The 22369-nt window shown below is 43.2% G+C and overlaps 1 protein-coding gene across 1 annotated transcript; it reads left to right on the top strand.

Annotated features, from left to right (window-relative positions):
- Nucleotides 1-8712: 8712 nt before the first annotated feature.
- nck2b (NCK adaptor protein 2b) lies at nt 8713-20378 on the top strand (the record flags this gene model as incomplete). The annotated part of the gene is made up of 3 exons (XM_080527739.1): nt 8713-8938; nt 18929-19707; nt 20184-20378. 3 exons carry the CDS (start codon nt 8713-8715, stop codon nt 20376-20378), a joined length of 1200 nt encoding a protein of 399 aa, XP_080383865.1.
- Between the last annotated feature and the right edge of the window lie 1991 nt (nt 20379-22369).

The following is a 22369-nucleotide window of genomic DNA, read 5'->3' as shown; positions in this document are numbered from 1 at the left end:
AGCTGTTGGACTGCTGCAAGGCTCAGCAGTGCTGCATATGTCTTCTTCAGATTAAGTCTGTTTTGGTGGTCTGTATAACATGTGTTAAAACAGGGGTGCACTACTGATACCAGTCCTCGAGGACCCTGGTGCTGCTGGATTTTGTGTCTACTTAAACAGTAACTGGTGCCATATCGGCCCTCAAGAGAGTTTTGCACAGATGAGAGAGGCCCAGAGAAGCCAGCTTGGTTCTTCTAGGTCTGCAGTTGCTATTTTTATCATACGTCTCAGGTAGATTAAGGTGGTCTGTATTCTGGCAACGAAGGGATGTTCCACTTTGTAACTGGTCTTTTCGTACGTTTCCACTTTTTATAAGTGAGCTCAGAAGCTGACAGAGAAGACGCAGGCATGCACAATCAGAGCCAGCCTTTCTTATTATTGGTTCTACACTGCTCATATACATCCCCTTGGCATCATAGCATGGCATAGTATTATGGTGGTCCCTGATGTCAGACCTGGGTAAAGCCCAGGTAAACCAAGACACACAACCCACACCCAGCCAATGGGGGAAGGCCTGAGTCGTGCATAATCGTTTTCATACTATGTTTAGACTATTGTGCTGACCTGAACTGTACTGTGTGAGCTCTGATATTTTCTTTTCACATTCCCACCAAGGTTTTGTCCTAAGGGAGATTTTTTCTGGCTTGCTTTTGAGCGGCAACTGTTAACCGCTGTTAAGCACTCTGTGTCAAAAGTGTTTTTTATAGATGGAAATAAAACATGGTTTGATTGATTCATGCCTTTTCCAGCACAGTTTTAGCAACATCAGTAGATGTAACCAGAGTAGTATAGTAGTAGTATAGCTCAGCTCAGTAGTGTGAGACGCATATCAGTGGGCCTGACAGTAGTGTTGTTCCGATACCGATACTAGTATCGGCATGGCCACCGATACGCACAAAAATGCTGGTATCGGTATCGGCGAGTACTAACAAAAAACAAAATCCGTTTTTTTTTTTTTTTTTTTTAAAGTACTAAAGTTATTTTGTTTGTAAATGTTCACTTGCTGTTGCACTACTACTACGACTGTTTTATATCTTAAATGGATATTGCACTGATTGGCATCTGTGAGAGCCACATTTCAAGTTTTATAAGGGGTTGATTTTCTTGTCACCATACCAGGTAGACAATAAAAAAAAGTTCTATAGTATTCACTCTCTGTTGGTATTTTTTCCTGTTTTACAAAGGTTTTGAGCAGTGCCAGACTAAGTGTTAGCAATAATTTTACATCGAGGTGAGTATGCGGCTCAAAAAACATGTTTTTTTGTTTTGTTTTTTCAAACGCCGTGGTATCGGATCGGTACTCGGTATCGGCAAGTACTGCACGGTCAGGTATCGGTATCGGTATCGGGATCAAAAAATGGTATCGGAACAACACTACCTGACAGAGCCTCACTGCTCTACATGGTCCCACTTCCGTGCAGTGCCTACCACCCGCTCCTGCTCTTCCCTGGACACCCTCAAGATCCAGTTCAACAGTCATGCTACGACGGTGCTCTTGTTAATTTGTATTCATGTTAGCACTCTGCTCAAACTGAGTCATGCAAGATGACGTTTTCTTTCCCGGTCATGATGTTAGTCATTGGCCCTGGCCCTTTTTCTATGAGGTAACCATTGTGTTTTGAAAGGATGGTAGTTAAGAGAGGCTACTTTTTTCTTCCTGCACACATGCATACATGCACATAAACACATTTTCTTTTTGCTCTCCTCCTCTGCCAGTTATATTGTGTCTTGGACCCAGATCTGACCCAAGTCTGTTTTGTACTGGCATCTGGATGTGGCCCAGATACAACTTTGTTCCCGGGCCAAAAGTGGGCCAGTTCTAGCTGTCATTCTTGAGCCTTATTTTTGCCATAAAAAGGCCCGACCTTGACCAGAATGTGGATGTAACCCAGGTCCCAACCAAATATGGCCCAGTAGCTACAGGAACATATCAGGGCCACATTCCTCATACCTGCAAGGTGATGACAGTGGACTGACGGTTTTTATCAGGCTTTTCCTACCCCATAGTCATGGATGAGAGAGCGAAGAATTCCTGAAATGTGACATTATCACCCTCAGACAATAGTGTCTTTCTGGTCAGGAAGTTTCTAGCTGTTATTTGTCATATTAAACCCAGTGGGCTGTAGAGGTAGTAGACACAGGAATGAGTGCATGTTTCCTTAAGGTTTTAGAACATCATACAATCTACAATGTATGATGATAATCCATCTTCATTGGTTCAATGTTAGCACATACTGTAGCCTAGGATTGATCATTATCGGACTGGTTTCCTCTAATGATTGTCTGGTCAGACAGGTTTGGGCTACAAAAATAAACATGTATTGATTGCTTTCAATAATACTTTCCATGGGCAGCTAATGAATCAAATAAGCACTACAACATGGCCCTCAAGAGGCAACAACCCAACCTGGATGAGAGACATGACGGGACAGGAGGGAAAATGCCTGATAGTGATCTATTGATAGTGGTCTATTTTTGCATGACTTTGGACGGCTGTTCCTTCCCGGTATCTGCTCTGCCATGTTGTTTCAATTGAATTGTAAAAATGGCTAGGCCTAAAGGTAGAATAGATTTTTTTTTTTACCATTGTGGGTAGCATGCAGGATGGACAGGACAGGAGGGAAATGCCCCATAGCCAAGCCTTAGGAACCACACTTTTTCAGTAGGCTTTTCTTAGAATGACATGACATGGGGTTGTTCATTACCACTCTCACTGTCTGCGAGACAGTCTTTGTGACAATTCCATTGTAAAAATGGCCCTACTGTATAGAATGTAAGGTACCCTGACAACATTGAGTTAAACTTGGCAACAAAGGGAACAGACCCTTTCTACCTGAAGGCAATGGTCACCCCCCAAACACCAGCCTGTTCTCTCCACCCTTCCACCTCTGCTGGCCGACTGGCATCACCGGATGCAGCAGTCGCGCTACGTGTTCACGACTCTTCACTGTCCTGGTACCCCGCTGGTGGAACAAGCTTCCCACTGCTGTCAGGACTGCAGAGTTACTCTCTATCTTCCGCCGTACACTAGGGCTGCAACTAACGATTATTTTGATAATCGATTAATCTGCCGATAATTTCCGGATAAAAATGAAAAAAACAGATTTCTTTTGCAAATTTTATTTTATGTTTTCTAAATCAGCCAGGCCTATACATATACATGTGCAAAATGAATGAAGTATTAATAACAAATAAAAAATAATATAAATAAAAAAGGCTTTTTTGCTACATCAAATAGGTTTAACAACAGGCCATGGACTATGGCGGTAGATTGTTTCAATAAAGTAGTTGAACTCTAGCTCAATACATGCATTGCAAGTGCAATATAGGCTACAGACAAGACACTAATGTTTTTATATAACAGATATGCTCCAAAACAATGCAATGTGTCCTCTCACTCCATACAATAGGCTAGGCTACAGTCAGTGCCTCACTCTAACTCACGGGTAGCTTGGTAGGCTACCACTAGCTAGCCTTTAGCTTATCACCTCTGCTCTACCACTGACGTTAGCCAGCTAGCTAAATACACTTGTCATGCAATATTGAATTCATGAATGCGAGCAAACACTCACTGGCTATCGCATTACATTACAGTCATTTAGCTGACGCTTCGCCAGAACTCACAAGTGCATCTCCTTACTAATACAAGTGACTATGAGCAGGGCTGCCAAGTTTCACCAAAAGTTTGGAGTGAGATTTTTTGGCGGTGGAGCGACCCAAAACTGTGCGCGTTTTGGCAGCGGCGGCCCCTCTCTCCCACCCAATTATTTGTGCTAGTTTCCTGCAATTTTACATGTTGTTCATAATAAACCAGCACAAGAAATGAAAGTAATTAACATTTTATAAAACAAGAAAAAAATTCAGACAATATCTCATATTTATGAACTCTTAATAAACAAATACAGTAGCCTACAGACTCTAAAAGAAAAATGGGCCCCTTCAACAGGACTCAGCCCCTTGGTCAGCAGCAGAAAGACCCTTGGTCATCATCTTATATACAGTGCATTGCTCATAGATGGCTATCATGTTATACAGTACATACCAGGGTTTTTCCTGGGTCAGAATGAGGGCTTGGTGGTTGCGCGCAGCGCGCCCATTTTTTTTTGAGGGATCCCCAATTGTTGTATTTGTATTGTAAATTGAAATGATTATGAATTATTATTATTATTAATAATGTACCTGGTTATATTACAGTAGAGAAACAAAAAACAGTTACCAAAACTGAGTATTTACTAGCTAAGTTGGCATGGTGCAACCGAAATGAGTAAACAACTAGTTTGAAACTAGCTAGTAACAACTAGGGGTTTAGTAACTACTAAATGCCTGCATTTAGTAATGACTTACGCCATATTGGTGCAACCCAGTCCAGTAGGCTACCAGATACGATGTTGTAATGTACAGGTGCAACTAAAAAAATTTGAATATCGTGCAAAAGTTCATTTATTTCAGTAATTCAACTTAAAGGGTTAAACTTAGATATTATATAGACTCATTACATGCAAAGCGAGATATTTAAAGCCTTTATTTGTTATACATTTGATGATTATGGCTTACAGCTTAGGGTACAGAAAACCCCAAATTAAATATCTCAGAAATTTTTCATATTACATGAAATCAATAAGAAAAGGATTTTAAATACAGAAATGTCAGCCCTCTGAAAAGTATAATCATGCATATGTACAATGCAATGAGTCTATATAATATTTAAGTTTAACCCTTTAAGTTGAATTACTGAAATGAATGAACTTTTGCACGATATTCAATTTTTTTGAGTTGCACCTGTATGCACATATTTTGCTTGTGTGGTGATTCACATAGGAGAGACATTCACCAAGGAGAGCTTGTACCTTTAAAAGTGGGTGTTAAAGGGGCTATGGTTTCCGGTTCCGGGATATACTAGTATTGTTACTATGGTTACTGTTGTTACTTACTGAGTGTATGTTTTGCATGTATCTAAAAGTGAGGAGAAGTAAACAACCTCGACTCCAGCCTACGTCTGTCGTCTCATTGTGACAACTCCCACACTACCACGGTTGCCAGACGGAATTGACAATGTCCAGCCCAACCGGTCTAAAAGCTGCCGAATCCACCCGTCCAGTACCAAAAGTAGCCCAATCTGGCAACCCTGCTTGCTACGTTCTTGCAGCTCGCCTGAACACAGACAGGTTCTTCCATCAGCGCTCGCCTGCCGCTTCGACTGCAGACTCAAGTTAACGCGCGTGCAGAAAGATGCCACGAAACTCATGTCCGGTAAAACAAATTGTTATTTCTCGCCGTGAGAAATAAAGATGCGGCGTGAGAGCGTGAGAACTGGTTGAAATGCGTGTGTCTCACGGTGATTGCGTGAGACTTGGCAGCCCTGCTATGAACATACTCCGGTGCTGAAGGCATAGAATGCGAATAGCAAGCTAAAAATACAATAGGTCATTAAGAGGGAGAATCTATTAGATAAACGAGAAGAACTAACTTAGGCCTACAGCTGTGCCAGTGAAACGAATGATCCTCACTTCAAAGCGCAACGTATGGCATGGGTACAGCCAACGTTAAACTCGTATAACTTACCCTGCTGAGGCTGAGCCGTCTTCATCGATCACTGTCACATGCTTTCTTTTAAGGTGTTCTCGCATCACCGTTGTGCTCCCGTCCCGTGCCATGCAAGATCGGTTTTGCATAGGTTGCAGCAAACACATTTTTTAGTAGCTTTTAATGTGAAGTGCTCCCATACCTTGGACGATTTCGGTCGAGTCGTTTTCTCCGCCTCCGCCATGATTTAAATGTAGCCGCCGAGCCGGCTCCGCAAGACAGCGTGGCGTGCGTCAACAGGAAGTAGGTTTGTTATGGAACAAGACCCGACGAATCGATAATGGAATTTGTCGCCAACGAATTTCATTATCGATTTCATCGATTCGTTGTTGCAGCCCTACCGTACACTGAAGGCCGATCTCTTCAGGCTACACCTTAACTGTCCCTCCTGAGGCATCCACTTCCCCTCTACCCCCCTGTACAGTTTCTCTACTTTTAATTAAAATAAATTATTGAATAATTCCTTCTTCTAGCACCACAACTGCCAATGGCCCCTGGCCCCGAGCATAGATTAGTTTTTCCTGCTATGACTGGTGGATAGATGATTCACTGTCAAATGGATTTCTTGTAAGTCGCTTTGGATGAAGGCGTCTGCTAAATTTCAAAAATGTATTATTGAAATTATTACAATATCAGTTTTTATAAATGCAATACGTATGACATTATTAGTAAGTATGACATTATCGGTAGTTATTACATTATTAGTTGCTACACCCCCTTTCCAGGGTGAGAGCTAGTGACTGGTGTGAATAAGAGAGGCTCTGCTGAGAAGTGGCCAGTGTTTAGCATTACACTTCCAGTTGTGCAATATCATGTCGCCATGGCGCCTGGACCTTCTAGTTTGAAGGCCTCTATTGCTGATGGGGTGACGGGTGGGAGGGTGAGTGGGTGAGTGGAGGCTGGCTCACAGCCCTGCTTCTACTACGCAGGGTGTCAGGACGATTGGGCAGCGGAGCACTGAGTGGCCCTGGGAGGGGACGAAACAGCCTGTCACTGCAATATCTGTGTCTGACACAGTCTCGTGTGAGACATTGGATCCAGTAAGCACTTTTGAAGGGCACGCTCTGCCGGTCTCTCTCTCTCTCTCTCTCACACACACACACACACTCACTCACTCACTCACGTTTTCTCTCTCTCTAACTACCTCTATTCTTCTCTCCAAGATCTCTATCCAATCGATTTCCTTTACTATCTCCCTCCCTCTCTCCTTCTTTTTTATGTTCTCCATCCATCTCTCTATCTCTCTCTCCTTTCTTTGACTTATGCTCTCTTGCTCCCTTCCAAGTCTTTATCTTAGGTACCTCTTCTTCTGGCCCTTCTCTGTCTATGAACAGGAGAGTTACAGATCCTCTGTTGTTTACCTCCAGTGGATATCTCCCTGGATTTGTTTTATTTATTCCCTATTAAGCCCGGCGGCCATATGGTGCTGCCTCCCTGCCCTCCCTCCCTCCCTCTCTTTCTCTGCCTTCCCTATCCATCCTTCTCTCTCCATAAGTCGTGTTTATAGATGCATTTAACACGGCACAGTGCTCCGCTTAGTGTGTCTCTAAATAATTCAGGACATTTAAGATGAATAAGAAATGCTCATAAAAAGTAGAGGCACTCGCCGAGATGGAGATGAGGCTCTCGTGTGGTGAGTGTGTTTAAAGTAGGAGCTCCCTGCTCTAAATCTGAAGGGAGGTGTCCCTTTGGTTGCAGATGGATAGTTCCACCTTCATGTGCTTGCCTTCGGTCCTGTAGAGTGACATGCACACACACACACACACATACACACACACACTCCACACTCTGTAAGCCACAGGCAACCGGTACCGTCTGCAGACAAAGAATTACAGGGCCATTAGCTGTAGCCAGATGTTTTACAACAGCTGTCTGACACACGAGTGCCAGCCATGCACGCAGTCTAAGAAATAGCGTACACACGCGATCACTTCTCACTTCTCCTCTTTTTTGTCAGCGTGCGTGTTGCCGTGTTAACTTCCCAGTTGACTCCGCGCTGACCAGGGGCCTCATTTATAAAGCTTGCATATGCCCAAGAACGTGTGTACACATCTTTGACCGCAATTTTGGGATTTATAAAAAAACAACTTGGCGTGAAAATGTGCGGCCCTCCACACACACTCGGACCCATGCATACACACAGAAACTGGAGAAATGAGCAACTGAGACTCAGAGAAGGAAGAAACTGGAGAAACGGATTGAAATTGCTACCATTGTGTAACATAAATCGAAATCTTACCTCTCACGTATTATATATGAAGGAGTGCACACAAAGAATATATGTGCACACTGCACATATCCTGTACATATATTCGCCCTTGTCCTGTACGCATCACACTGTACATATATCTTTGTGTCTTTCTGTACATATCATATTGATATTGATATTGCCTTTTTACATTCATATTCATTGCGTGAAGCGCGAGGCTGAACATGAACAAGTTGAGCACCGTCCACATTGACTTCACAGTAATGAACGTCTTCATAAGGGTAACGTTCCCAATAAGTCCAGTGATACACCATACAATGTCCATACATTGAAGATGATGATCCATACATGGCTCATCCTCCTACAAGCTCGCTGTAGACAACCGACTATCATCCCCAAGCATACCCCATGTAAAAAAAAAAAACTTGACGCACAGCCACTTTATTACTTAACTATCTATTATTACTAGTTGCACCACTAGCGTGTACTGTCTTACCTGTAATATTGTCACCTTTATCTTGTATTATTTCTATTGCCTTATGTCTTGTGCTGCAATGTCAGAAACCAATGCCTAATAGAATTTTACTCTCTTACACTCGTTTAATGTGACGTAACAATAAACTTGAAACATTCTTGGCTTTTGCACAATGCTGGTTATATGATGAACTGCATTTTGTTGTCTTAGTACTTAGTACTAGCATTTCGTTAGTACTTAGTACTCTATCAATGACAATAAGGTTGAATCTAATCTAAAAGAAAAGCGTAAGCGCTCTTGCTTGTCTACGTACGCAAGCTTTTTACGCCAGTTCTACGCAAAGCTTTATAAATGAGGCCCATGGTCTTCCCTCTCTGCCTCCTGTTTCAGGGGGACTCCATGAAAAATGACAGAGGAGGTGATTGTTATAGCCAAGTGGGATTACACGGCACAGCAGGACCAGGAACTTGACATCCGGAAAAACGAGCGGCTCTATCTCCTGGACGACTCCAAGACCTGGTGGAGGGTGCGCAATGCCGCCAACCTCACGGGCTATGTGCCCTCCAACTATGTGGAGCGCAAGAACAGCCTGAAGAAGGGCTCCCTGGTGAAGAACCTCAAAGACACGCTTGGTAAGTAACTCCAGGTGTACTGTCGAAGTCTCTCTCCCTGCTCTTTTTCTAAGTGAACACAGAGGAGGCTCACCTCATCATTTTATTAATGCAGAGAAATTGCTCTGGAAATGCTTGACTGCCTCACACACTCTGGTTAAAACAGTGTTTTTTCAAGGATGTTGATGTATCTTAAGTATTCTGTGAATGTAGAGGAGATATTTATAAGGTAATTACAGACATGGTGAAATGTTTGTCAATCGGGAGAATTTCCATCATTGAATCACCTTGTCCAGGTCAGTGGCCGGGGTAATGAGCTGTGAAAGTGCAATGCTCAAAGCCTGGCTAGGGAACTGATTCCCTTTCTGCTGGGACTCTCCCATTCCCATGTCTCATGTTGGATCAGCAGCACCCCTCCTTACTCATGCCTCAGGTCGTACTACGGTGGTTTTTGGCTTTATCGTGACTTCCGTCAAGGACCATATACAGGACCCCCCCCCCCACAGTGGCAGCACAGTGCGCCGATTAGATTAGACACACCATTTGTTATACAAGGCAGTAATGTGGTGTTATTATTAGTGACATGTATGCTTATTTAGTGTAAGCTTGATGTAGTGTAAGCAAAGTAGATGGTTATACAAGTTATTATTTGTGTTATTGACATGTATGCTTGTTTAGTGTAAGCAAAGATGTAACCCCTCCCTCCCCTCCCCTCCCCCACCCCTCCCCTACTGTCTCGTGTCCCCTCCCCCCCATCTCCCCCTCTTTCTGTAATCTTGTTTTCAATCATTGTTTCTATTGTAAAGTGCTTTGAGTTGCATTCATGTACGAAAGGCGCTATATAAATAAAGTTTCACTTCACTTTCACTTCACTTCACTTTATCAGTGGCTCAGAAACACTGGAGGGCCGAGGTGCTTGTAGAAAAAACACATGCTTCACTCATGCTGCCTTGTTAGTTTGGTAGTACTTTAGAGTCATTGCCCAAGTGCTGAGCTGAGAATTTGACTTCCTCCTGTTGATTTAATAGAAAATGATAGGGCACAGGATTCTGAAATACACAATACTGATTCAATAGCCTCAACAAGCATTTGCCGAAAGACAGGAATAGGCTAACCAGACATGACAATCTGCATTAAGCATTTGCAGAGCTTAGTTGTCAAATTTCTCAATAGACAATAGACAAGCACTCAGCACTAGAGTTGATCAGTCATGCATCTTAAACTGAGATGGGAGAGACAGTGAGAGAGGGAGGTAGAGAGAGAATAACCACCATTCCTCACACAACCAAACACATGTCAATAGACAGGCTGTGCCCCCTGGCGCTAACTGTGCCTGAATACTGTTCACTTGTCCAATGTATCTGCTCTAGTATACACCATTACTGAACAACTGACCCATGAACGTCATGAAACATTTGAATGATGAATGAATGGACTTTATTGTCATTGCTACAGTACAGGTACCAAACAATGAAATTTAGGAAAAATGTCATTACTGATGATGGATAACAAGAACAAAGGGTAGCTTGTCTCTATCCTATCTTTCGCAAATAAATTCATTTAAATATGGAAGCATATACCGTACCTGCCATAATGAAATCTTACATTCAAAGTGGCAAATGATTAATCAATATCATGTCTGCAATTTATTTCCCCAAATGTCTATGCATTGTTTGTGACACAATGAACATTTTAATTAAAAACTCTGTATTGCATTATCAATTTCATGATTGAGTATACATAATGCCTGCCAAATTGAAAAAGAAAAAAGCAAAGAAAGTCTGTTTGACTTTTAAGTTTCATAATACTATCTGGTACAACACTGCACATTGAAAAATGAAATCAATTCAAGTCATTTAATTTCCTTGTTGCGATCGCATGACATGGCTACTTACGGTACCAGGATTGCGTACTTATCAGAGTATGGAAAAGTATTCAATGGTATATTGAATATGAGTTTTCTTTTCATACAATCACAGCAAGGAAATAAAATGACAAACATGAAAATCGATTTGTCATTAAAGCATTAAATTAGCATTTCATTATTCAATGTGGCAGTAAAAGTCTCAGGCTAAAGGCCCAACTGATGTCTTAACACTACACACTGTGACATTTTTGCGATCTTATAAGTTTATTAAAAGCCACACTGTGCAACATGGAACTAATAATCTTGGGTATAACCATCAATTTGATCTGTGCGACGAGCCACAAACTTGAATCGTAGGCTACGTCATCAGCGTCATCATTAAACGTAATCAGCGTGCGTCCGGCTCCCATGGCAGCAGAGATAAACATAAGCAATTCATCAGAGCAACGCATCCGGGTACTTTCCCCTCCCGTAATGTCCACGCCCCTTTTTGGGTGATAGAAGAGTAGAAGTTTGACTGGCGGTCAATGGGAATTTCTGGTCTTTGCTACTTTAATCCGATAAAATAAGAAAACCGTAGTGCTTTTTAGATATTAGGAGCACAAATCCGATGGCCAGTTAGGCAAACTATTATATAGTGTCATTGCCGATCAATGATCGACGTCGTTATATGGAGAACATTTATGAAATAGGCAATGAATGTGTGTCCTTTCAGTCTGCCTCCATCCATGTGGATGAACCACCTGACCCAAGAACTACAAATCCCTGATGACAGGGAGATGACGTATGACTGATCTGATGAATCAACCCCTATTTCATTAATTTTCTCTATATAACGACGTCGATCATTGATCGGCAACGACACTATATAATAGTTTGCCTAACTGGCCATCGGATTTGGGCTCCTAATATCTAAAAAGCACTACGGTTTTCTTATTTTATCGGATTAAAGTAGCGAAGACCAGAAATTCCCATTGACCGCCAGTCAAACTTCTACACTTCTATCGCCCAAAAAGGGGCGTGATCATTCTGATGACAGGGAGATGACGTGCAATTGCTCTGATGAATTGGAGCCTAGCAAGAAGCGTGCACTTGCAATAGTGGCATTCATGTGCATGGAAAAGGCCAAAAAAAAGGAGGAGAAAGAGAAACATGTGGACAAGGCCGTGGCTAGGGAAAAGGGGCCAACTTGCATTTGAGTTTAGCGCCTGTGTTGTCGCTCTTCCATTCTGCATTTCTATTCGTTGGTTAGTTGACATAGGTCATAGCAGCATTCACATTGTGAGACGCTCATCCAACATTTCTGACACTGTCAGATATTTGTCACAGGCTATCTTTGGTCACAAGACCGTAACATCAGTCATCTTTGAACCACACACAGTACGACGTAGGACCACCGTTTTGGACCCACGACCACAGATATTGCCACGACTGGTGATCTTTAGTCTGGGACACCCCAAAATCGCACAGTCTGAAGCCAGCTTTAAGCTTTTTTTCATCGCCACACCTGCCCGGGTCTGACTTCAACTGCCTACTTCCCCAGGTGTGGAGTGTGAAATGTGAAAATGTACTGTCTAAACTGCACTCTATACCCATCTTTCAAGATTTCATTATGGCTGATGCTTCCATAGATGCAGAGGAGATGGGAATTGTAAAGTGGACGGCTCATAGGCGACGTTCATGCACACACATTAATAAGCCAATGATGTGTCACCAGGTCAAGAAATGGCATGACGCATAATTGATTTTTGGTTGGCTTTAAGCCGGTGGCTGGCTGATCGATATTTAACCTCTGTCAGATGTGTGTCTGATATGGGTTCCCCATGCTGTGGGGAAGTGAAGGACATGTTTGTTAAAGCTACTGGTTATATTAATCTGGTAGGCTATCAAGTGGAGAGCTGGGGTATTGAGGATCAGCCGAACGGTTGCTATGCTAACATCGGATGCTAATCGAGAGGTTTTAGACAAAGTTGATTTCAGTCAATCCTATCCCAGTCTGTCAGTAACCCTTGATGGTTTGATCTGGGATTTTAAACTGCCGTGGTGAATGACTTCTGAAAATGTTCATGCCACCCTCCTCTTTCCCTCCATCTTGTTGTTTATCTCCACTCCTTGTGGGGTGTCAAAGTCAAAGGTGCTCACATTTGATTTATTTATACCTTATTTTACCAGGTAAATTGACTGGAAACATGTTCTCTTTTGGAGCAACAACCAGGGGAAGAGTTGCAAGTGAAAGGAGAGGGGATAACTGAGACAATTGAAAGCAGGGGATGATTAGGTGGCCATGATAGTATGAGGGCCAGATTGGGAATTTATCCAGGGCACTGGCATTAACACACCTACTCTTGCGATAAGTGTCATGGGATCGATTTGGGAGTCGGGACCTCGGTTTAACTTCTCATCCAAAGGACGAAACAATCTTTGTTATAGAGTCCCCCCGTTCAAGATCCATCACTCTTTGTCATTGGAATGCATAACTGCATTACAACATCCAACTTGCAATGACATAGAATTAGAAAGTTCAAGCTTTCCTTTAGTCAACAGTGCTTTTGTAACATGACTGGCTACTTTGCTATATAGTGCTGGAAAGTAACAGAAAGTACACAGAATAGGCTTTCATGTTTTTACAGTTAACCTATTCATGCAAACCAAAGTGGAAAAACATCCTCTCAGCTATTCCGCTTTGCTCTACATTGTGACTGACCTGGGGTGTCGTCTACTAACAGTGACACACTGTTTCCTATTGATGCAAACATTGATTAGGAACTGCTATGGAATATCCTCCAGACTACCACCCAGTTTGGGGGGGACTCTACATTTACCCCGCCACTGGCAGTCTTTGTTGTAGGGTTAGGGTTATTGAGAGACCATAACAAGGCCAACATCTCTAATTGAGATACCAAAACAAGGGCAAAATCTCTAGTTGAGTTTGTTGCAGCCATTACGTATTGTGTATGGATGGATTATTTGTTCATCTCGGTTGTAATACTTATTTGTGAACACTGGGTGGAGTATGGGTGCAGGAAAGCATTTAGGTGAGTTCACCAGGACAGGTGCAGGTGATTGCAGACTGGGATGGGCACACAGTTTTTGACCGTGTAGCCATACTCACAGCTTTTGTTTGTTGTAGTTTGTATTATTCTTATTAGAATAAATCATTTTGCCATTATACATAGGTCGTCTGTGTTGAGTTCACGCGTCCAACTAGATTCTACCCAGTCTAGCCAAATCCCTCGCTTTTAGTAGGAATAGCCAGCACAAAGATACCAAAACGTTTTTAGCAGAGTAAGTAGGTCACTCAAGCATACTTGAAATAGTTATTGAGTGGTGGGGCTGTGGTTGTTTGTGTTCTATGTGCACTCCTGATACTCAACTACCATCAAGTTTACATGTCTTTTCAAGTGCCTACTATCTCTAAGCCACACACACACACACCACACACACCACACCTACCACATCCATCTCACATCTCTGATTGCCCCCATTTCCGTTTTCGTCTTTTCTGATAGGTGTCAAACTTTGTCTCATTTCTCCATGTCTGTATAATGTTCTGCCTGTCTAAAGTTGGCTCTGTTCCCTCTACTACTGAGGAATGACCCTGTACCAGGGTGAAACTAAATGTATCACGTTCATGTTAATGAAATAGTTGGCACATTGCCAAAAGTAACCTTCAAAACAACTAAAACCAGAATTTGCTGTGTGTTTATTAGGCTATTTCATCAGTATGGCAGTAACCTACTTTGGTGGTTGTGTAAAAAATAACTTGTGAAATGCAACTTGACAATCATGAGAACTAATTCTCTAAGCTCCATGACCGATACTGCTGCAGTCTTCAATCAGATGGAAGAACGTTGTTGTCAAGTGCATTGAGTCTGTGGTGGGTGATCCATGGGGAGTAGAACAGGGAAATTGCCGAATTGACAGATGAGACAGACTCAGGCTTGTTTTGACAAGTGGTGGAAAGCGATGAATAGATATGGAGAGGCATAGCCCCAGATCTTCTCGATAAGAGCATCGTCAGGGAGAGAAGCGATTCATCCTCTCTCTTTTCAGTCAATCTCTTTATCCTTCCCTCTTTCCCTCCTTCCCACTCTCCATCCACCTAACTGAATGCTAGGAAAATGCACCCAGCCCAACCGTCATCCAGAAAAGAAACATTTTGAGATGACTTTCCAGCAAAACTGTCCAGTACTTATGGCTTAGGTACATACCTCCTCCTTCTGTTGGAATTCAATTTCAGACAGAGGCCTTGGAAAAATCAATAAGGCCTATGAAAATGGAATCAAATGAAACTCCTGTCAGTGAGTGTGTGATTAATTGGTCTCTCAGCACACATTAAGGAGAGAGAGAGAGAGAGAGAGACTACACCACAGAGAGACAGAGACAGACAGAGAATAACTGTCATTGTTATAATAATAATAATAATAATAATAATAATAATAATAAATTATTATTATTATTATTATTATTATTGAAATTGTATCAGCAATTTATCTTTTGTGATTTTTAAATGTCAATGCTATGACATTAGTGTACATTATTTACACTGTTTCCATTGTGTTTGACTGTACAGTTGTCTCATTATTGTACACTGGCCACACTTTAACTTGAGGTGGAGGGAAATAGCCTTTTTCTCCCTGCTCAGCGTAAATAGATAGCATTAGCATTTAGCATTGCTGAGCCAGCCGTTTGTGTGTGTGTGGACTGAGATGGCCCATTGGGTTAGTTGATGACTGGAGACCCGTTAAGCTTTGATAATGCAGAAAGGTTGGCTGGTTTTCTTGCCCACAAACCTTACAAGCAGGTCAAAATGATCCTGCATTGTCTTAATTCTGTTCCCCCACTAGATTCTGCCCCCTGTAAACTTATTTTTACATTTTTGATAATGATAAACCCAGGCTGTAATGAAACATGTTACCACTTAGCCTACCAGTCTTTACTGTCTTTCTGTCCATTTGTCCATGTCAGGAAAAGGAGACATCATAGACAACCTCTCAAAATGTCCTTACTTACCCCTAACTGATCCTGTTTTCAATTTCAACAAATATTTCTGACACCTTATCTCTCAGTCCAAACAAACGGACAACATTGAACACTGCCAGTTAAACCTACCTGCCTCAAACTACTTGTAGCTCTAAAACTAGGCCATCCTATGTTTTCTGACTGTTTTCTAATTAGTGCTTTATCACTATCAAGGCTTTTCTTAGTGGGGAGAGTATGTCATTTGATGTTGTGGTTGCCGTTGTAGGATATTTTGATAGGTACTTGGTTGAAATAGATCACAAGTAAAGCTTCTGAGTTATAGACTATTTATTCAATCAAAGTTACATACAGGTTACAGCATTCCTCTCTGATGTCATCGATGGTCAGCCGGGTTGGAAAGAGAAAGAGATGTCTTTAGCTGACACATATACCCCCAATGATATGCTAATACAAGTCTATGACAAGGCACCTATACAGTCCTATCACCTTACAAAGGACAGCAAAGGTGTGCAAAGGGGGATAGGTTACAGACAGTATCACTCAGGTCAAAGGGCAGGGGGCAGGTTCCAGGAAGGGAGGCCATCTTTTTTCCCGCTAATTCATAAAACCCCCCTTGTTAGTAGAATCCTTACAGAACTATACAGGTCTATGAATGTGTGTGCAATAAGACAGACGTCTACAGGTTCTATACACAGGTCTATGTGTGTGTGTAAAAATATACCACGTGTGTGTGTAAAAATATACCACACCGTAGAATGCAGAGGGTAGGATGTAGCATGTTTGTTGTTGCCTACAGACGAACACGTGTGAATGTCTTGGATCAGCTGTCAGAGCTGAGATTTCTGAGTGTGTGTGTTTGTGTGAGAAAGTACTGTATGTTTTTAATAAGCGTGTGTGGGAGTGTGCATGTGTTCGAGTGAAAGAGTATGCTTTTCATAAGTGTGTGTGTGTATGTGAGACTAAAAATATAATTGTGGATTTCAGGAAGTCAGAGAAGGAACACACCCCCCATTCACATTGACAGGGTTGAAGTGGAGGGGGTCAGTAGTTTCATGTTCCTCGGTGTGAACATCACCAACAACCCCAGAAGGAGCCACCACATCTGCACAGTCATCTAGAAAAGGCGCGTTGAGAATATTTGCCATGCCCACTCAGATCCTCACCAACTTCTATAGATGCACCACCGAGAGCATCCTGACCAGCTGCATCACTAGTGTCCGGTATGCAAGCTGCAACACCCAGGACCGTATGGAGGATGGTGAAGACTGCACAGTGCGTTGTCCAGGCCAGGCACCCCTTCCTCCGGGACTAGACACTGCCTGGGGAAACCTGGAAAATCATCAGAAACTCAAGCCACTCTAGCCACAGTCTGTTCACCCAATTGTGGTCTTGTAGACAGGCTAGCAGATCGGTACCGAGTCCAAGAACAATAGGCTCCTGAATAGCTTCTACCTCACGACCGTCAGGCTGTTGAACCACCAGATATAGCTGCCTAGCTGCTCAGAACCAACCAACTGCCCACTTGGACTTGATCCTTCCTATATTTATTCCCGTCACTGCTGCCATGTTATTGTGATATTGTCTTGTCTTGATTACCCCCCCCCACCATCCACATGGGATACAATGACTCTTGAATTTGGGATACAATGACTCTTGAATTTGGCCCTCAGCTTTGCAAAAAAAATAAAGACACCTCCAGTACTGTATATATGGCTGATGCTTTACGGCTGTATTAATATTTTGGCAATATCTGTTTGATATTTAAGCAAGCACTAAATTATTAGTTTAAATTGTTTATAGGCTACATGACAAGCTTATCCCTCATGCATTTATGCTTGTATATAGCCTATGATATGCATGGACAATCATGTCATATTGGTACAGAATGTGTATTAGTCAGTTTGAGGTCTACATTTAGTGTCCCTATGAACATACTTTTATTATAATACAGTATTATGTGGGTCGTGCTTGTTGAAAGCAAGTGTGCGCAGCCCATCTCACGCAAGCGTGCTTTTGAATGTCTCTTAATACCGTACCTGAGCACCATAGCTGACGTACACACGCAAAGTCCTGCTCCCCTGTTAGTTAGTTACATACACCGCCAGAGCAAAAGGGCAGTCAAGCTTCAAGAACACACAGGGAGGTCAGAAACCAGGCTTGTTTTATGCTTGAGAGGGGGATGGGGGAGAAGGAAGAGGGGGGAAGGGAAAGAGGAGAATAATATGTGTTGCCTGTGACCTTTTTCAGATATTCCTTACCGATGCTGCAAGGTTCTCGCTCTGACAGTAATTGAGAGTTTAGTCATCCTCTTCCTTTCTGCTTGTGCTTTGAATGTGCTTTTTTATGTTGACTTCCTCATGATTTTTTGCCATGTCGAGGACCTTCTGTTAGTTATGGGTCCTGTTATACTTAGTGTTTCTTAGATGTTTGAGGGAGGGAGAAAGACTGTGGGAAAGAGAGACAGGGAGGGAGGGATCGATGGAGGGAAGGAGGGAGAGAGAAAAGGAGTCGAAGTGAAGGAGGGAATTTATGGGGGTTTACAGTGGAGGACTGCTTCAGGGGCGGTTATGGAAAGAGGGTCAAAGGCTGAGGTTTTCCAGCGAGGCAGCCAGATCCTCCACACGCTGCATCCATTGCCAAAGTGTCATCTGATCCGTGCTTCCCTCCCATGTTATCAACAACAGCCAATGCTTGGTGGTCGCAGTGAGGACATTTGCATTGCTAATCAACACCCAAACACTTCTGGCCTCTCTCCTCCAGTTTCCCACACTAATTAGGCTCCCTCCATCCCATCCCCGCTCCCTCTGAAGTGTTGATGTTCTCACTGCCTCAGAGAGAATCCCCTCCTCCTCACCTCCAACTGCCCTCTGACAGAATTCCTGCAAATGCCAGCTGTTCTAATGAGATCAGATTTTGGCATCTACTCAATCTTAATGACCACTTTTTTTTCTTCATATTTAGTGCTTAAGTGCTACACAGTTTTTGGTGTGACTTTTGAGAGTTATTCTCAGTAAACTGTTTTAGATTCTGACATGAATTAAGCTTAGGTATGATGTTCAACAAAGGGGGTGAGATGATATGCCACCAATGCTTCTTGAAGGGTTTATTTAGTTTGATTTGTTTTACTCAGTTTTCTTCTATATCTCCACTCCCTCTCACAGGTCTGGGGAGGACAAAAAGGAAGACAAGTGCCCGCGATGCCTCGCCCACGCCCAGCATGGACGCAGAATTCTCATCCAATGGTAGCAGTGGAGGCGGGGCCGAGCGCATCTATGACCTCAGCGTGCCGGCATTGGTAAAGTTTGCCTATGCAGCAGAGCGCGAGGATGAGTTGACCCTGGTGAAGGGGTCAAGGGTCACAGTCATGGAGAAGTGCAGCGACGGCTGGTGGCGGGGCAGCTCGGGGGGTCAGGTGGGCTGGTTCCCCTCTAACTACGTTCTGGAGGAGGGTGAAGAGGAGGCGGCATCAGGAGACCCGTCACGAGGAGGAGGTGGTGGCTACCCGGTGTCTGGACCAACGGTGGGGTTAGGGGCGATGGCGGTAGTGCTCAACGGCCAATCGCCTTCCAGGGCACTCCATACGGTCCAGACCCTGTACCCCTTCAGCTCGGTGACGGACGAGGAGCTGAACTTTGAGAAGGGCGAGGTGATGGAGGTTCTGGAGAAGCCAGAGAACGATCCAGAGTGGTGGCGTTGCCAGAACGCCCGTTGCCAGGTGGGCCTCGTGCCAAAGAACTACGTGGTGGTCCTCAGTGACGGGCCGGCACCCAACCTTGCCACCCCCCACTCACCTCAGATCAGCTACACGGGGCCTGCCCGCACAGGCAAGTTCGCTGGCAAGGACTGGTACTACGGCAGCGTGCCGCGGCATCAAGCAGAGTGTGCGCTAAACGAGAGAGGGGCGGAAGGAGACTTTCTGATCCGAGACAGTGAGTCCTCGGTGAGTGTGAGTCTAGATGGATGAGTGGAGTATGGTGGGTGAATGTAGAACAGACTCGGCATGGATTAGGTAACTTATTTATTTATTTATATGATTTTGCTGTTTTTTATTTAGTTTCATTGGTCTAGTAGTCTCGTTGGCAAAAGAGCATTAAATGCTAACGAGACTATGAGACCTACGAGACTTTCAACAATACATTTTAACATTTTTACTCCAATACAGTGTAGGGAGAATTTATTGTTGAAGGTTCAGGTTGTAGCTTAGATCATGTGTATTGTCATGTTCAATCATGTTTAAACTGTAACAGCTTTTTCAAATAATCTGTAACGATTCCGATGAGAGGATTTTACTGAAGAACCATGTCACCCTCTACTGGCTATAGAATGAAACTCTAGAGTAATACATTATCTGACTCTCTCTCTCTCTCTCTCTCTCTCTCTCTCTCTCTCTCTCTCTCTCTCTCTTCCCCCCCGTAGCCCAGTGACTTCTCAGTGTCTCTGAAGGCGGCGGGGAAGAACAAGCACTTCAAGGTGCAGCTGGCGGAGGGTGTCTACTGCATCGGTCAGCGGCGCTTCAGCACCATGGACGACCTGGTGGAGCACTACAAGAAGGCGCCCATCTTCACCAGTGGGCACGGCCACAAACTCTACCTGGTCAAACCGCTGCTGTGACCTCGTCCTCCGACACACCCACACACCCACACACCCACACACACACACACACACACACACACACACAGACACACTCACAGCCACACACCTGACTGCTCCGTCTAGACTCTAGTCCTTGCCCGGCCCGGACCGACATCAAGCCTTATTACTGGACTCGATACTGACTAGGAGTGGAAATCTTCACTGGTTGGTTCCATGGTCTATGCCCAATGAGCACATGGAGTAAACATATAGTTATACAGTAGAGTTACCATAAACTCCACAGACAATAGGCCTACTCCAACACATAAAATGACTCAAATGGTCCATGCTGGCCACTGTAGCTTAAATGACGCTTCTGTTAGCCATGCACTCTTTTTAAAGAATGACACAGACCTTGATTCAATGATATACCTTGATTCAAGTGAATCTTCGAAGTTGTCTCCAAAAAACGCCTTCCCTAAGAAACTACTAGGAACCCCACCTCCTAGAATGAAACCTACCTTGCCTTGAACGTGCACGTGCACGTGTGCGAGAGAGGGTCTCTGGTTTAGTTCTAGTGGTATTCTCTAGGTCAACTTTCTTTCACAGACGAAAATGTATTTCTCTCCAAAGCTGAATTGCTGCAGGGGGATCACCGATATGCCTGATTTCGGCTATGAGCCCACTCAGAGATACAAGTTCTTCACAGGATTGACAGTCGTCCACAAGAGGTTGTTTAGAACTCATGTACTGGACTTTATATTTTAACCAGCCAGTGTATAGGTCCTGTGCAACTGCTATGTGCATAAGCGAACACATCACATGTTAAATATCACTGGAGACTTGAGACTTGATATCACGAAAGCCCATCTGGAGAAAAAAGGAAATAACAGTTTAATTGTGTTCTTTGTGTATGCTCATCTCTTAGTTGTTATTTTTGCTTTACGTCACTAGCAAATGACTTGTCACTTTCATGCCATGTAGTACTCCAGAAGACTGTATACTACTACCGGAAAGAAACCTCTGGAGAATGGGACATTTTACCATGATGAGACATTGTACCGTGTTTGCCAGAGGTAAAAAGCCGCCCCCTGGTGGTGTATTGTGGAATGAACAATGTTAAGTAAACTATAAGTTTAATGTCTGTGGATGTACAACCAAATGTGCCACTTTCCATGTATTGCTCATATTTGTGCCCCTGATTCCTCCCAGAATCTCTTCAACAGAATGAAATGTAGCCGTTTGAGAATATCGATTCAATAACAGGAGGACTTTTTATTGGCTGTCTGTTTACCAATGAGTCTGTTCAACATTTTTCAACGTATTTTTTTAACGATATGTCTTATTGTTACTGAGCACTGTTAATTTAATTATTGTTTCAGCTGTATGTATTTAAAATGAATATTATGTTGCATATATGAACTTGGATTCAGCTAAAGGGTACCTACTGTACCTACTGTACCTACTGTACATAAACAGTGTGGTGAGAGTTGAAATACTTTTGTTCAATTAAAAGTTTTCCAAAATAAGCGAAGCATTTCTGGTATCACATTGCTGTAGTGTGTCATTCTATTCCTCCGATTGTATTACCTCTTTAATGTTTTGACAGAAAATAAAAACATTGTGTATCATCTTTTTTCATCGCGATGTTCAAGAGTTGCAATTCTGTAGTTTCACTTTCTGCCAATAGCTGGCAGTCTTGCTACAGACAGAAAGGGCCCGTACTGATGCAACTGCTTAGGAAACGACTCAAGTGCCATTTCCTTGATGTTCTGTCATAACAGGAATGCCTCTGCTGTGTCCTGACACAGGGTGTTATATTTCTGCCTGTCAGGGTATAAGAAACTATACACCAGTGCTGACAAAAACACAGATTCTGATGACCCCAATGGTAGCCATGTTGTCTACTCTCCTAGGGCTAAATGCCCATACACATTTGATCCAAATTCAGTGCAGATGTGTTCAGTTGTGCATTGCTGAGATTTGATCCTCCTGTCCATCTCCTTAGGGTTAAGTTGTTATGTGGACCC

The sequence above is a fragment of the Nansenia antarctica genome, assembly GCF_963989245.1.
Source record: "Nansenia antarctica genome assembly, chromosome: 3".
NCBI lineage: Eukaryota > Metazoa > Chordata > Actinopteri > Argentiniformes > Microstomatidae > Nansenia > Nansenia antarctica.
This window is presented reverse-complemented; position numbering and strand designations above follow the sequence as displayed.